This window comes from Rhipicephalus microplus, chromosome 7 (genome assembly GCF_043290135.1).
Source record: "Rhipicephalus microplus isolate Deutch F79 chromosome 7, USDA_Rmic, whole genome shotgun sequence".
Lineage (NCBI taxonomy): Eukaryota > Metazoa > Arthropoda > Arachnida > Ixodida > Ixodidae > Rhipicephalus > Rhipicephalus microplus.
In genome coordinates this window covers 158,952,638-158,969,140 of record NC_134706.1, presented here as the reverse complement: position 1 = coordinate 158,969,140, position 16,503 = coordinate 158,952,638, and the positions used below count along the sequence as shown (strand labels likewise).

At 42.2% G+C, this 16,503-nt stretch overlaps 1 protein-coding gene across 3 annotated transcripts; it reads right to left on the bottom strand.

Moving 5' to 3' along the window:
- Positions 1-1,349: 1,349 nt before the first annotated feature.
- LOC119179969 (uncharacterized) lies at positions 1,350-15,490 on the bottom strand. Of its 3 annotated transcripts, XR_012885110.1 has the most exons (4): positions 14,375-15,490; positions 12,464-12,628; positions 6,600-6,780; positions 1,350-2,129 (listed from the first exon to the last, which is right to left on the bottom strand). XR_012885110.1 is itself a non-coding variant. In XM_037431097.2 (3 exons), exons 1-3 carry the CDS (start codon positions 14,423-14,425, stop codon positions 6,706-6,708), a joined length of 291 nt encoding a protein of 96 aa, XP_037286994.2. In that variant the 5' UTR covers positions 14,426-15,490; the 3' UTR covers positions 1,357-6,705. The 3 variants fall into 3 exon arrangements, 2 of the variants coding, with proteins under 2 accessions (XP_037286994.2, XP_075725987.1); XM_037431097.2 differs by having other exon boundaries at positions 1,357-6,780; XM_075869872.1 differs by lacking the exons at positions 1,350-2,129; positions 6,600-6,780 and having other exon boundaries at positions 7,037-12,628.
- Positions 15,491-16,503: the final 1,013 nt, after the last annotated feature.

Sequence of the window (16,503 nt, the reverse complement as noted above, 5' to 3'; positions counted from 1 at the left end):
AGTGAGAATGCAATATATATACTATATAATTTTAAGCCAGATTAATGATTGTCTGAGCTGCAGCAGGCAACGTGCAGAAATTCTCCAGAACTCAATACTAAGCTTTTGCCACGAAGCGGTGTAATGGCACAGCTGCTGTGATTTTCAAACACCATTTCAAAATACATATACAACTCAAATTACTCAAGGGAAAGGGAGCTTGACTTTATCATACTTCTGCATGTTTCCAAATAAAGATCTATTTACACTTCCTGGCCAGTTAACTGCTGTACCCCTAAACAGACATAAAAGTGAAAACCATGACATTTGGTAGTCTAACAATGGACCTAGGAATTTCAATATCACACCAATGTGATTTGGCATAAGCTGTAAAAGCTTATTCAATCAGTCATACATTGTTACCCTTTTATGCCAGTTTTAACGCGATAGTTTTAAAAATCTAGTAGGCATCGTTGATTGTGAGTGATGAACCTTGTGAGCAACCGGAAAAATCAAGAAAGATGCAAATAAAATAAGTAATAAAAAATTTCCCAGTTTGCGGCAGGATCAAGCCCAGGCCGTTTGCATGGCAAGCAGGCGTTCTACCGCACAGCCACACATCTGCTTAGAAATTAAGGAAAATAACTTCATCTGCTTGAAAATGCAGTGAAAATAATGTTAGGCTTTGCAAACACATGTGTCCTGTATACTGCCTTCACAATTCAATATGTAATATCACAGTAATATTTCTTAATACAAGTGTGCATTGTAATCAGGCATCAGAACATGTGATTTTCTTAAGGACTTCATAGTTAAAAGGTGGCCAGCCATAACAAAACGCACACATTTTGCTGCACACATTTCCTTCAGACCACATAGTGAGTGCATAGCAAGTTCGAAAATATTTCATGCACCAAGTGCTTGAAGTACGCACTAGGGCCAGGGTATCATTATTGTGTTCAATTCTTGAAAGCGAACCTTAAGGGTCGCCCAATTTTTCTTTTTTAAGTGATGGAATTGAAGCATTATTCTAACCATGGATATTTTTATGCCAGCAATTAGACTAGTAGGTTAGCTCAGTGAGCCATTTTTGCATTTATATCAGGTTTATTTGACTCAAGGAAAGCAATATTATTTTCAAATGGCACTGTATGCCAAAGACCTGACATGGTGTCTATTGTTGGACATTAATCTCCAGGTATCCTCGGCCCTCCCTCTTTCCCTCGTTGAAGGGCCTGTATTTTGTTTAAGAAAAGGTGGCAACCTTGGTGGCCGCAAAGTGTGAAAACAGTATAAAAATATTGAAGCAGGTTGTGTAGACAACAATCTACAGACAGTGAGTGGCATACAGAATTGACTTGGCTGTCTTTAATGTGGGGGGGGGGGGGGGATAAAAAAGCTGCTACAGGGCCAAAACAGATGCCTTAATTGCAGTGGCAACTATGCAAAGGGGCAGCTGGAAAGTCTACTTAAATCTTCCAAACATGAGCGTCTTGAATTCGCTGTAGTTTTATCTCAAACAAATTAGGACTTGAAAAAAAAGAAAACCTAGTCTTCATATATTTGAAACAGGCACTAATTGCAAGAAGGCTGTTGATAAACCAGGAACAAGTTTAGCCATGCCTTCATTGTTGTCAATTGTGAGCACACTATACATACCACAGCGATACTTTTGGGAAGCACACCTTGATGTGACCGAGGTTAGGGGCACAGGCTTTCACCCAGGTGCCGGAGAAGAAGACACCTTTGAGAGGCTTCTTGACGACAGAACCACACGATTTATTTACATATTTACAGGTGTAAGAAACACAAGGCGTCAAGATGCGCTTTTACAGGAGACAGGACTGGCCGTAACGAAGGCCACAGAGAGAGCCCTGAGTGCACACGCGACGCGCTTTTCATATCCTCGGTCCGTGCATGCGCCTCTCCTCAAACACGAACTGTCTGTCCCAGCAACACTGATGCGTGTTTCCTGCAGCACACCCAGACACCTCTTGCGTTTCTGCTGGACGCGTACCACATTTGGCTGGTACGCCAATGAGCGTCTATTGCAGACTTGGTCCTTGCACTGCCAGTCATAACATTAGAATGGATACTGGCAAGCTAACTGGCACCTCCGAACCTGTGCCGCTTTAGAAGAGGGGTCCCATCTGCAATGAACCACTTCTTAGCAGCAGAAGAAAAGAAAACAAGAATACTTCTTGGTGTTTTTTTTTTTTTTGCTTACCCGAGGCAATATTTGAACCAGCGAATTGAAAGCTGAGCATAACTCTTCAGCTATTTATGCATGGTGACAGAAGAAATCATAGTCTTAAATAGTAAATAGTATAGGGGGTGGGAAAGGCAAGGGAGGATGCAAAAGAGAGAGCGAAAAAGAAGATGGGAGAACCATTAGAAAGACGAGAAAGAGAAAAAAACAAGGGGAGAAACCAATTGCGTAGAGAGAGCAAAAAATACAAATATATTAACTAAAAAAAGCAGGGTTGTGCAAATATTCAAATGCTTCGAATATTTGAAGGAACAGTACTGTATTCAAACTCGCTTCGACTCGATTTTAAATTATTAAAAATTTTGAAGTATTTGCAATGAACAAATAGTTGATCCGCACATAACCTCCTGTGAAGGTGATTTCACTGAAGCATAGAGTGCTATGCTGAGAAAGCACCTATCCAAGAGAATTCGCACTGCCGCAAAACCTCTTCAAAGTTTAAGGGGCACTGCAACTCTTATTGAATATGGTCGTAAAACGCGGCCAATCGGTAGTCAAGACTCCCGAGAACAGGTGAGCCGAATATTGTTGTGCCGCACAAGGCCACAATTTCTCAATAAATGTTCAAATTCACCTGAAAATTGCTTTCCTTTCACTCGACTAATTGCGCTACAAGCTCAAAAATTACCCATTACAGCCATTGTATCAGCGATTGGCTGATTCAAGCATGGCACGTTGGACGTTAATGGGGCCAGGCTCACTTGGACTATGATCGAGTCGTGAGTTTGAGTGAGTACAGCTGAGTAATATTACATGAGTTTGAGTAGAGTGAGTGTGGCTAAGGAAAATTTTAATGAGCTTGAATCCGAGTGAGGAAAATATTTGCAAGTCTGAGGTGGTGAGCCCTAAGCTCAACATGTATTTCTTGGGTGAGCCTTAGTGAGCACCACATTTTATTTCTGACCTATGTTCCTATATACCCGCCTATCAGCATAACTATCAACATAATATTTGCTTACATTGCTAATCAAGTCTGTTCAAGCATACATCAACACACAACCGTTCATGCGGTTATTGCACAGAGGCGCAAGTTAGGAGATAAGGGGGTCGCCAAGACCTCCCTTCAGAAACTCGCTCATGGGACATTCACGGCAAAAATTTCTGATGTAGTAGTAGTAGTAGTAGTAGTAGTAGTAGTACTTTTATTTACAGTAAGCCGGATACAGAGCTCACTGCAGGGGCAAAGGGCAAAAGGCAAACAGCCTGACAAAGGCCCTTGTCCCTCCGCAGTCCGTGACAGTGCAAAGCTTAGACATCATCACTGACAAACAATATATATATTCAATACATTGGTTTCAAGCAACCTGCAATTGTACACACAAAATTCAAACATAAATAGCATAAGAAGTTTACATAACACATTTTAAGAATTAGAGGTCACTCTCGTAAAAATTCACAACTAAACGATATCAATAAAACAACTCAAAAACAGACACAAAATGCATGCGGATACAATGAATTGCGCTGTATACACTCGTATAAATGACATAGAAATTTATGAACAATTTAAGCATTTGCAGAGGCATGAGACTTCATTACGTAGTTTCGATAGTGTAGACCGGTGGTTATGAATAAGTTCTTTATTTGTTTTTTGAAAGTCGCACTACTAGCCCTAAAGTTCAATTGATCTGCAAGGGTATTTAAAACCTGAGGTACCTGGTAAGCAATACTTTGTTTTCCATACTTGGTTCTTGTTCTAGGAGCTCGTTTCTTTTGTTCTCGCAGACTGTAGTGTGGTCTTTCGGTGCAACTTTCTTCATATAGCTTAGTCTTTTGTATTAACTGAAGCAATTTAAAATGATATAATTGATCAACTCTGAGTATGGAATGTTTAATGAATAGTGCACCAGTGCGCAAGTCTTGTAGATTCCCCCTATATTTTTCAAAGCAGCGCAATATTTTCTTTTGTATAGTTATTAACTTATGGTAATTCCCTTGTGATGTCGTTCCCCAGACTAATATCCCATAAGTTACTTTAGAAAGGAAGAGTGCATAGTACATAGTTATTTTTAACCTCAATAGGATTAAGTGCATTGTTCTAAAAAAACAACCAACTATTCGCGCTAATGCGGTGATCAGATGATTTACATGTGTGTTCCAGTTTAATTCCTCCTGAAACCATACACCAAGAAACTTTTGTTCCCTAACATGTGCGATGTAATTTCCTTCGAATTTTACAGCTATGTTACTAATAGGTTTGTTTATAGGTCGGAATATCATATAGGTTTTTTTTTTTTAATTCAAGCGCAGTCCATTTTGCCTTAACCAATTTGAAAGATTGCTTAGATAATTATTTAGACTGACCTCAAGTGATATTAGATTGTCTGATGAAAAGAAAACATTCGTATCGTCAGTGTACATTATAAGTTCAGGAGAATGAGGTATATTGACAATATTATTTGTATAGGCAAAGGAACAATAATGGCCCCAGTATAGACCCTTGGGGGACTCCTTGGTTTAATTTCATCTTTGCAGAAATAGTGTTATTCAGTTGTACATATTGATAACGATCTTCAAGGTAACTTTTAAACAGTTGTAATGCAACTCCACGCACCCCATAACTTGATAATTTATGAATCAATGATTTGAATTGTATGGAGTCAAATGCCTTTTGAAGATCGAGGAAGAGCCCAAGAGTATATTTTTTGTTTTCCATATTTTCCATTATCTTATCTTTGATATACAGTAGAGCTTGTTCTGTTGATTTATTTTTTTGAAAACCATACTAACTTTTTGTTATTATTTGATGCTTATCAAAAAGGATACAAGTCTATCGTAAATAACCCCTTCAAATATTTTGGATATTGTTGGAAGCAGGAATATAGGTCGATAGTTCGCTAAAGTATTGATATCACCATCTTTATGTACTGCAGTGACTTTTGCCACTTTTAACTGCTCTGGAAGTACACCGTTAGTGAGGGTGAGGTTGATAATATAGGCCAAGACATTAGATATCAATGGTGACACCATTTTTCACTCAACAGAACCTATCTCATCAATCCCTGATGCAACATTGTTTTTAAGTTTTCTGATTAATCTTTCTACTTCAACCGGATCTGTGGGTGCGAGAAAAATAGAATACGGCAAAGGAGACTTATCAGGAATTGGAGCATTATCTCGCTTTTCATCCGTTAAAATAAAGGAACCCGCATTTATGAAATGTTCATTCATAACATTGGCCAACCTTTCACCACTGAAAATCTGACCATTAATTGTTAGGTCCTGTGTCCTATTACAACCCTTATTTGTGTTCGTAAGCCCATTTATGACCTCCCATAGTTTCCTCTGGTCATTGTAAATGCTTTCAAATAATTTTTCATAGTAGTTTTGTTCAGCCTTCCGTATTTCTGAATTTAAAATGTTTCTGTATTTCTTGTGCTCAGCTAAGGCGTCTGTGTTCCGTGAATGGATGAAGTCATGATACAATTTATTCTTTATTTTTATACGCCGGTAAAGATCACGATTTATCCAAGGCTTGTGAGCTGCATATTTCATAAAAATATTCTTATTGGATTGCGACTAGTGACAGCTGTCCGCTCACTCAGACACAGGTCAAATCGCGAGTCTGAGCGTGCCGAACTGAGTAATATGTTGGTAAGTTTGAGCCTGAGTGAGAGTGGTTGACAAACAGTTTAGCGAGTCCCAATTAGTTCTGTTGAGCTAAATTTAAGTGAATTTGAGTCCAAGTGAGTTTCAATGGTGAAATGTATTTCTTGAGTGAGTTTAAATAGGTTCCATTTTTTCTACCGGCCTATGGCTGCTGCTCTCAAACATCAACACTTAATCCTTGGGCAGCATTGAAGCAGCTGCAGCCATTCAGCCCTCATGCCTGCGATTCAGGATCGTTTTACTGAGGCAGGGTCTCGTTTCAGGAAAGGATGAGCCAGTTTTTCACACACAAATGTCAAACATTTAAAATTAAAGTAATTTTAAATAAAAGCAAAACAATCACACAGAAACTGCACCCATTACTAAACTACTAAGACAAGCATAGCTTTGTAATTAAATGAAGTTCTGCTGAACATTTGAAACAAAAACAGTCACTAGTAGTTTTAATGCTAGTGTCATCAACAGTGGTAGACTCATTCTTTGCAGGTGTATTTGTTGGCTGAAGCAGATAAGAAGCCCAAATCACCCATAAGTCATGGGCAGAAGTGCTTCAGTCACAGTGTGAAAACAATCTCCAAACGTGAGCAGAGAGATCAGAACATCTGATAGATAGAGCTGCCAGAGACAGGATGTCCCTTGCAGCTTCTGTTTCTTCTTTCTTTGTCTAGTTGTAGTGCTGTTTATAGCAAGTTCACGATGTACTAACAAGCCTGCATTAACGCTTTATATCAGACAGATCTACCCATGCATGCACCATGGTGGCTGGTCACTGCACCATCGTGGCTGGTGACCAGAAGCAGGAACCCGCTCGCCAACCTAGACGGCTGAGTCAGCCTCCCAAAGGCAGGTCAGGACCTGGACATGATGGCTGGCAGCAGGTCCTTGTTATGGTCTCGTGAATGGTAACCAACATGAGCACTGCACTGATGTTACACGCACATCACAATGTCTAAGTATATGCACTGACTTAAATTTGGGTGACGTGTAAAAACCACTGGCCGCTAACAACAGCAAAAATATGGTTGTCACTAATATAAACCATGACTATATGCCTGTTGGTCCGCGGGCATAACTGCCTGTACCATGATATGAAGCAGCTTTGTGCAACTTCACATCATGGAACGTTTCTCTATCCGCCACCCGAGAACGCGCTCTGTAGCGGTCAGGCTCCGCCCAGAGACTTAGACTATATGAAACTAATACAGGCCATGCTGAACTGCTGCCTCAAACTGCAGCCAGTCTAATGGAATCAAACTTTGCCATAGCAAACATTTAGGCTTTTACGAGAAATGATGCTGTTTTCTAGGGAATGTTCAGAATATGAACTATTTGTTAATGCATTAGGAACATCTTACATTGTAATACAATCACATAAAATTTATTTACAGTTGGAAAAGTAAATTTTCACCAGCTGCCCGCATTAGCTTTCATTTTGCCGAAGTATGTGTTTCCGCATAGCACAGCTTAGAAAATGAAGTCAGGCATTCAATCACAAAGGAACAAATTTTCTTCATCTGAAAGGGACGCTAAAGGCAAAAAATTTCTCTTGTTCGAATGATGAGTGAAAGTTTAAGAATGCCTAAACGTCAGTATTATCTACAGGGCTTAGTTCCCCAAGAAAGAAGTAAATGTATGATAAGGCTCCAGTCACCCATGCCATATTCTGCAAACTCTGTAACTCTATAAAATGACGTAGTCGAGTCCCAGATAAAATAATTACTGAAACTGTCCACAGTAGAAAAGACGATTTCAGCGCATTAAAATCTGGTATGAAATGCTTATTTTTTTATAAGTAAGGTTTAACGTCTCAAAACCAGCATATGATTATGAGAGACGCCGTAGTGGAGAGCTCCGGGAATTTCTACCCCCTAGGGTTCTTTAACGTGCGCCCAAATCTGGTATGAAATGCTGCTTGGTTCTTTCTATTTCTTTCTTTGAACTAACAGCCGCCGACAAGACTCATGGCTAGCTTCAATCATCCCCCAAAAAAGGGGGGTGGGGGGTGGGCAGTGAAAGTTCTCTTAAATTACCTACCTGTGCCACAGAAGCTTCTCCGAAGCTACTGACCGGTGTCTGCTCATAACAACAAAACTTTCCTTCTACCACGCCTGCTACTACTGTATTTCATGCCACCAAAGGGACAAAATGTCAAGAAGACCTACTTGGAAACTTGTTTAAATACCAGTTGTAGCATGCTGACCACTTAATATATAACTTCTTTTTAAACAAGGCATTTTCTTAGCACGGAACAAACAGTGGACCACAAACAGTGTACTAACAGTATGCCTTTAGGGCCCCTTTAAAAGGTTTCATACATTTATATACTTAAACATCTAAAAAGGTTGCAACATGCTAGGATGCTCATGGTCCCTAAAATATACCGCAAAAATAATAACTTTCTGGCCTGCGTTATTTACAAAGTTCATTTTATTGACCGATAGGCATCAAAATTTATTAACTTTTCCTCAGACCACTTAGTTTTTAAAAGCAAGGTGCATATAGTGTAATGGTTTGCATTATTTTCTGGATAAATAACGCCTGTAGAAAGTTATCTCACTGGATAACACGGACCAAAGAATGTCATTTTAAAATTCTTTGTGGGGCAGAAAAACTAAGAATGCTAATGATGATGACAGAGTATATTAATAACCTAGAGTTGGAATATATAGAAAGGTCTCAGATCAGCAGCTATAGAACTATATGGTTTCAGTTTAAGGCTGATTTTTTTAATGGTTTAAACATGTAATATTACTTTGGAACAAAAAAGCAACTTGACTTTGGTTTTACCCTGGGCACTTGCATTGTAGCAATAGGGAAATGCACCATCTCATTGTCTGCAAGACATGATATTAAATGCCTGCGCATTAAGGTCTTATCAAAAGCAATGGTGCACGGGTCAACGCCAGATGCAATGGTGAATGCATTAGCAATTGCAAAAACTCCACAGTCATAACAGTTCTCTTGATGCTGTACTGCTTTAGCGTGAATGGTGAGAGTATTAGAAGCTAGACTCATTATGTTCATAACTTGAGTTGCTACACTTGGCATAATGTCCTGGTCTAACGAATCATACAGAAAAACACTGTTTGTAGGGGCACCATAATTTGTCACTGTAACCCAATGCCCAAAAATATGCAGAATTTGAATAAAGTTGTCTCGCTTCTCAAATGTCAAGCTCTCCCCAAGAAGAACATCCTGATAATTGCACAAACCAGGAAACTGACGTGAAATAATAAATTGCGCTGCATTTACGATTGCATCTGACAGCCATCCCGTGCCTCGTAAGGCCACTAAATCAGAGGAACTTATTTTGTACGGTTTGCAATTATTTGGACCACAAATCGCGTCAGCTATGGGGTCACTAATTTCTTCCACTGTTCTACCAACGACTGTCACAGGTACCTTCTCTTTAAATTGAGAGTTTTTCAAAACATGCAAACGTAGTCATTTTTCTCCCCACTTCGTATCATGTGCACATCTCTTACGTGGTCGGCCACGAGCGTATTTAACTAGAGGTATGCTAAGCGCTGTCAGTTGCTGTGCGAAATCACTAGGCGAAGAGCTAGTGTCCGATGTCTTTGCTAGAACCTGACATACCTTATCACCATGCGAGGCTATAGTAAAGTTAATTTCATCTTTTGAATCATATTTAACTTGACCAGATTGCACTTTCAGTTCCAATTTATCTTCTGTGGAGCCCTTCTTCATAGTGTCATCATCTACAGACTTGGCCAATAGATAGTCGTTCAGGTCTACACTCCATGAATTACTTACTTCTTTTGACTTTTCTAAGCCTTTTCCTTCCCCACTAACTTGCTCATTACTTTGTGCTATTTTAGAAAGGGGTGAATCATGTTTCTTATTTCTAGGGTAAGTAACAAGATTTTGGAAAAAATACTCACACTCGCTCAATTTTTCGCAAAGTTCAGTTGCGCTACATTGGGCTAGTACATTAGCAGCTTCCTTTGAAAGTTCCAACTGACGTGCATATGCATATTTATATCTGGCCTCTGAGTTATCAAGTTTTGGCTGTACCTTTTTTACCATGCTTGTGGTTAAAATGCTTAGTTTGTCTGGTGACACTGTCTGGTCGATCTGCACAAAATCAGATTTAAGCCAGGGCTTTGACACACAACATTCATCAAACAGTTCCATATTATTTTCTGATCTAGCTGCAAGAATGTGCCTGCAGGGCAGCTGGTACTGCGCATTAAATGTGCATATGCATGTCCTCATATTATTAGTAACTTCATAAAGCTTACTGTCAACAAAAACGGTGCATTTGCCATCAGAGACAACACAGTCTCCTGGATATTTCATAAAGAGCCCATATTCTTTACATACCAATTTTCTAGCAAATTCGGTGCATTTTGCTGACACCTCAATGCAAAACTTATCAGTCTTACTGGTGTCAATGCAAGTTCTCATTTCTTTATATTGCATATGGCTGAGTGCTAGAGCATCGTGGGTCACATACGTTATCAGAACTTTCACTGCTTCCACTAAGTGCATGTCACGTGTTAGATAATTTTTTAACTTTTGATTATGGCTTTCCATTCGATTGTTAGTATTATTTCCTAAACTACATGCATCTGCACGATAAGCATGAACCCACATGATCTTGCAGCTGTGCCAATTTTCGTAAAAGTACTGCACAAGGGCTTTGTCATTTTCAAGTGCTTTTTCCAAGTCCTGCAAGTGCCTTTGATATATATCTACGGTATGTGCAAAAACCAGTTTCGTAATTATATCTTTAACATACTTCTTATCTAGACTGTTTGACTTATGCTGCATCACTTTCGTGTGTAAGTACTTTAACACGTGCCACGAACACAACAAGATTATACATTTGGCCAGAAGCTGCTGAATTATATTCATTTCATTTAAATCTTTGTCCATTACCACAATTTTGCACTTCTCCTCTACGACAGGATTCAAACAAAGGAATGTCTCTAGGAAAGACTAATATTTCTGATGTCTCCCGCTGAACAAATGCATGACATACAGGCATGACATACAGATGGCTTGTTCCATCTTCACACAGAATCGAATGCAAGATATATTCTTCTTTATTAACTTTATACGTACCATCAAAGAAACACTTCTAGTAACTGGGCCATATGCTCTGATTGAAGCAATATGTACAAGAGACCATTTTCTGTATTCTTTTCAATATGAACCTTCCACCCAGAGTTTTCTGAAAACAATTCGTTGATTTTTTCTAACAGAAGGGCTCCATGATGAGCATTGTCCTGAATTTTTTTGAACTGTTCTATGCTTCATGTTTATAATATCACGAGAAGTAACGTGTTTTCCCGTTTTCCTCAGAATGGCATCCTTTAGGTCTTTAGGTTTCACATTACAAGAAATCAACTCCTGAAGTTGCTCTTCTTCAGAAGCACTTAATGCTCGATTATTATTGTACCATACAAAAATCTCGGGACCTATTTTATGGTTGTGCACATCCGCTAAATTTACAACTTCATAATAGGGCTGTGGAGAAACCCGCAGCGCAAGCTTAAGTTCAACGTTGCAACCTGTACCGTTGAAGCGTTGATTGGGTCGAATATTTTGTCCCCTCGGACTTGGATGCCCTGCGTGGCAACAGACAAATTTAACTCGAACATAAGGAAAGTCTGCTTTGTTTAAATCTTTCTCAGTACACAATGGGTTTTTATCTGATTTCTCAATATGCATCGGATGGAACCCTTCACTTTTCCATCCTTCAAAGTTAGCTTTAAAATCCTTATAAGTGCTGAATGTGCTCCCTACAGAAAGATTTCCTCCACCTGTGCAAATATGGCTCTGTGACAATTTTGCTGAAGTGGCTTTCTGCTTACCATGAGGTGTGGAAGCGCTGGTGTCAGCTGCACTGCTGCCCTTGCACAGAACCACACCTTCTGACTGGGGGCTCACCGTGGATGTTACGCCGCAGGCGTCGGGTGGCCCACAGTCAGAAGGTGGGCTCTGCTCAAAAGCAGCGGAGCACAGTGGCACGGCAGTACGCCCAGTCTTCGTCACTTTGTGGTGCACACTCGCACCACTGACAAGAGCAGGAGAAACTGGTTTCTTGTTACTGTGCCCTTTCCTATTTTCGACTCTAACCTCCTTTTCTACACGGGGATCATCACGAGGTGTGGAAGCGCTGGTGTCAGCCGCACTGCTGTCCTTGCGCAGAACCACACCTTCTGACTGGGGGCTCACCGTGGATGTTACGCCGCAGGCGTCGGGTGGCCCACAGTCAGAAGTTGGGCTCTGCTCAAAAGCAGCAGAGCAAAGTGGCACGGCAGTACGCCCAGTCTTCTTCACTTTGTGCTGCATCCACACACCACCGACAAGTGCAGGAGCGCGCACAGGGTGCCGTTTTACTTGAGCGAAAACAGTCACAGCTGAAGCCCTGGTGCATGCCACTGCAGTTATTGGCAGCGAAGGGTACCCATGAGCAGTGTCTGTTTCTGCGACCTTAGGTGTCACTGGCATCGCACTGTGACATTGTATGGTAGCAGAATCAGACTTCCGTGCAACGTCCGACCACATTTCCTTGCATGGAGATGCAGGGGCTACAACAAGCATAGGGTCTGTGGAAAGAGTTGGGAAATTAGTTACATTATTCCAATACTGTGCCAGCCCTTTTGACTGATCACTGTACTGGAATCGAAGCTTCTTGTGGTCCTTTTCTTTCTGGTGCTGCTGCTGTAATGCTCCATTGTGGCTTGCCTCAAGGTCCTTGCTTGCTTGCTTGATGGCTGCACGTAGCAGGCACCCCAACAGCTGGAACACAGAGGAGCACATTTACAGTTGAACCCCTCCATAACGGAAGCCCCGAAGAATGAAGTTCTCATAGCAATGAAGAAATATAACGTCCATGATGAACATTCATTGAGTACAAGGTGTTTGCTCTCTCTCAACAGCGAAGAGATTTTAAAAGCATTGCCAAAATACTTGTTAGTAATATGCGACTGTTTTAGACACTTAAACTAGGTGAGAAAGTAGATGTAAAAAAATTGCAGCGGCGCTCATTTCACAAGTCGTGCACTTGCGTATTTGCCAAAAGGCGTTGGTGCAACCATTGCTGTTTACGTTGTTGAACAATGATGATAGCAAAATGACTTCTTTTTCTTCAAAAGAAGACTTTTTGCTAATGCTTCTGTTGGTAACTATGTCAGCACATGACATATAAAGTGCCATAATTTCGATAGATGTTCTGTAGACTGCCTAACTTCTTGCTGATGTGCTTCTGTCCAAACGCATGCCAAGACCTCACAGAAATTGCTTACGTACAGTGTTGTTTGGCATTTCAGCTTCAATGGAACGACACCAGGTGCTGTTGGTCTACATGACTTTGTGTGAGCTGATGCCGACCTGATTGCATGCGAGGAGTTCTGCAATTTTCAGGTAACTCAAAAGGCAGCCACGTGACCCAAAATTTTTTCTTAGAGAAAAATTTTACCAGTTCACTATTTTAAACACAGTGCTCCAGCAAGATTTTTTTTTCCAATACATTTAAGATGGTTGCCAAAACGGCTGGGACGTTCGATGTATAATGATCCAATTACATAGATGACTTGCAGAATTTTTACTTTATATATCAGACATTGCTGCCCTGTTTTGGAAACAAGTAAGGTATATCAGACATCTCATTTTCAGTATTTCAATTAAGAGAATGAAATGGGCTAACATGGGTTTGGTGAAATATGATCTGTGTTCCTAACAATAACAGTAGTATTGATCTTTCCTTCGATGCACAATAGGGAATTCACATTTACACCAGATGCTTGTCAACTCATGACAGACATAATGCACATAAGGGAGGTAACCTCACTGGCCTCCTTAGTAGTTCTTGTCAGATTGCTTATTCTGCACTTCTGAGTAAAGGAGCTGCTGTTGAGTAAAGGCTGTGCACCAGTGAGCTTACCCGTTGGTGCCTCTCAAATATACTGTGGTAATGAACACACAGTAAAACCCGCTCATATCATTGGTAGCCGAAGTCGCAAATAGTCCCACTGCACGCGTCATTTCACTCTAATCAAATCATTTCGGAAGGCTCTACATGTGCAAAACATGACCAACAGGCAGCCGCTCGATTCCGACGATCTAAGCATGCAACTTATGTTCAAAGGTCGTCCGTGGACCTGCAGTGCCAACATAACGAATTAACTCGGGAAAAAACGAAAAAGGCCGTAGCGGAATGCCGCTAACTAAATTCGCCAACGTCCACGTTTACGTGGCCTTCACCGCGCGGTACCACACTGCGTGGAAATTATACGTAGGACGACTATCACAGTACACACGCCTAATTTCACCTAATTTTATCTTCCGCGGGCGCTTGCGATGAAGCACGTGCACTGTAGCGCTGCAAGCACGCTTGCGTTTTCTTGGAGGATTGAATTCGTCCCTTCTAAATGCAACAATTGCAATATGTGTCGTTGACTCGTCGCTAACCCGTAACTTTGATCGTCCGCAGCTGCTACCGACTAGGCAGCTAGACCCTATGTAACATCCACATTAATTGCTTACCTGGCTACCATGTTTCGTCGGGTGCACGCCGTCAGCCTTCAGCATCCCCATCAGCTCCCATGTGCCGTCCACGAAACCGTAGCCGTTCTTGTGGCACAGCGCCTGCAAAATGGCATTCGTCTCCCCGGCATCCGTGTTGAACGCCTCCAATTCTCCGACAGACAGCGCCCACTGGCACTTGCGCAAACTCGCTTGTCTCGGCAGAATTGCAGACACTACAACACGGATTGACGGATTGACATCAAGAATTCTGGAGATCAGTCATCGTAACCTGGCAATCAGCACGAGGGGTTCTTCACCGACATTGTTAGTGCCAACGTGAAGAACGACCACGTGCACATCTGCCAGAGAATGAGCAATTAAAGAGAACAATTTCTCGATCCACACACCACTGAATGAGCGAACCTCGACATGTGTCCTGGAGCTCAATGTGAAAGACCCTGCGAGGTACTTCAACATTGAGTCTCCGGCAACGAGTGCACGGGTCATGTTAGGGTTGGCTTTTCAGCAGCCGCACATGAACACTTCAAGCACACTTAGGCAGAGAAATAAATGCGAACAAACTACAACGCAAAAAGTGCAACAGAATTGACAGGCACAACTGGAAGATCACATGCAATCTTCAACACGATACGGTAGCAGAATCCGCCGGCTGTCAACGGTTTGAATGGTCCGCACAGTCAACCGCACAACCAACGCCGACTGCGTTGACACAACTGACCACCACTGAACAACGAGGGCAGTAGGTCCGTTCGATTCACCTGCACCAATTGGAACCAGTTCACGACTGTGCACGCGAAGTTCAGAAATTGTGCAGCGTGAGTTCAGCGGTGCAGGCACAGCGCGACCCCCGAAACGAATGACGATGAGCCAGCAGTTTACGCCGTACAGCTAACACTGAACGATGGCGAACCACACATGTGGACAGTTTATGAGGCGCAAACATGAGGAATCTTCGATTTGGCTTGCACTAGTTCAGAAAAGTGCAGGTGCAGAAAAAGCGGTGCCAAGCGGTGCAGTGAGCGTGCAGCGCCGGTCGAGCAAGTGCAGGTGCAGCCTCAACCACGCCTCGGCACTAGCCGACACTAGCGCGCGACGGCTACAGCCAAAACGAAGGCGTGAGTTGACGTGAGTGCAGGCCGGAGAACACCTTGTAGTGTAAGCCTAAAATAGCCGCCTCCGCCGCCTTGTCCGATCAATACACGGCCGTGATGGCACTTCTTGTGACTGCGATGGAATTGCTGGACTCGAGCAGCGACGACGATTCCGTCAGCGGTGCCGTTTGCAGTGACTGCGACGATGAGTACGACGATGCGTGCATCTTGGTCGCGTGCGCGTTGGTGCGCGACGATGCCAACCGTGTACCCGGGTACGAAAGCATTATCGGCAGGTACCATGAGTATGAATTCAAGCGCCTCTTCAGGCTGTCCAGGGAGACTTTTGATAGTTTCAGGGCCAAGTTCAAGACTTCAGCCTTCTACCCAAGGGCAGTGCAAGGCCGCCAACAAATCAGTGCCGAAAAAACATGCCTCATAGCGCTTGTGTACCTAGGCTCACAAATATCTATGTACGCCATAGGCGACAAATTCGATGTTACCGAGTCGTCTGTTCATGTTTGTGTGACACGGGTCGTTCACTTCTTACACGCTATTAGCGATGAGATAATTTGCTGGCCTAGTAGCGCGGAAGTGACCCGCATAAAGAACGGCTTCCTCGCCAAAAGTAAAGGCAAGGGCCCAAGAAACACCATCGGCTGTATCGATGGATCACACATCGGGATACTCACTCCAAGCGAATCTACGCAGTCTTACTTCAACCGGAAAAAGTGGCCTTCGATAATCCTGCAAGGAATCTGCGACGACAGGAACAAGTTGCTGAACGTGTTTATTGGGTTTCCAGGTTCGGTTCACGACGCCCGTGTCCTGAGGGAGAGCCCCTTCTTTGCACGCGCAATTCAGGAATGTGAAGACAATTATATACTGGGTGACAGTGCATATCCACTGATGCCATGGCTCATGACCCCATTCAAGGACAATGGAAGTTCTTTTCCTACGTGGAAAAAGAGCTTCAATAAACGACACAGTCAACAACGAGTGCTTATTGAGAACACCTTCGGCCTGCTTAAACAG